The sequence below is a fragment of the Sphaeroforma arctica genome, assembly GCF_001186125.1.
Source record: "Sphaeroforma arctica JP610 unplaced genomic scaffold supercont1.10594, whole genome shotgun sequence".
Taxonomy (NCBI): Eukaryota; class Ichthyosporea; order Ichthyophonida; genus Sphaeroforma; species Sphaeroforma arctica.
In genome coordinates, this window is record NW_014029964.1 from 1 (window position 1) to 922 (window position 922).

General features: G+C 46.9%; 1 protein-coding gene across 1 annotated transcript; it reads left to right on the forward strand.

The window, feature by feature from the left end:
- Nucleotides 1-704: 704 nt before the first annotated feature.
- Nucleotides 705-869, forward strand: SARC_17393 (hypothetical protein; the record flags this gene model as incomplete). Its single annotated transcript, XM_014288512.1, has 1 exon — nucleotides 705-869. A coding segment is annotated over one exon (165 nt), but the record flags the coding sequence as incomplete, so codon positions are not given.
- Nucleotides 870-922: the final 53 nt, after the last annotated feature.

The following is a 922-nucleotide window of genomic DNA, read 5'->3' on the forward strand; positions in this document are numbered from 1 at the left end:
GCCCAACTGACACTACTCTCTGTTTATCCGTATTATTCAATGTCAATACTTAACATGCAATCTCTGACTTATGCGATATAGGCTGGTCCCGCGGACCGCTGTCCATATCATCAACTTGTGGAAGACTCCGTCTCTGGATTCGACTTCAGATTTCCCAGTCAACCATACAGTGCTCAGATTGGGCACAAGTCGAGCTTCGCATTTGTCGCGGATTCGGCACCGAAAGCGATTGTGTTTGGTCAGCAGGCACAAGGTTGGATCCTAGTGTGTACTATTTTTGTTCTGTTTTTTTTAGGTGTTTGTAAATTGTGTTTGTGTGCTGTTTCGTGTTTATACGCGTGTGTTGTATTTGGGGGTTACGAGGTGTGTCGTTCTATGTCAACCGAAAAGCGCTCGGATTTTAAACAAGCCGAGTTTAGATCCTCAACCTCGGAAGACGATAATGCATTGCAAATATTATTTTTTATGTGGTTGTTCCGTCTATGTGCACGCCAAGAAACTGTGTCGTCAACATTTCTGGATGGTCAGTTCAATCTTTATTATCCTGTGTAGGTGCGATACTGCCATATGTGCCTGGATGAAGCATACCAAGCCGATACATTGATGTATCAGACCAATGCCGTAGCCTTACTATTGCCCATCGCTTGGTTCTTATCACAACGTCCTTGCTGTATTCACGCACTCATGCTTTAGGTGCAGGAAGCATGCCTGAAGCCCTGACATACAATCAACATCCGCAACACGATACGGTGACACCCGATGCCAGTATGCCCGAAGCCCTGACACTCAATCAACATCCACAACACGATTCGGTGATACCCGATAGCAGCATGCCTGAAGCCCTGACGTTCAACCAACACGCTCAAGCCGTTAAGACAATGCCCGAGGCATTAGCTCGGGGCCAAGAGCTCCCAGGTGTGTC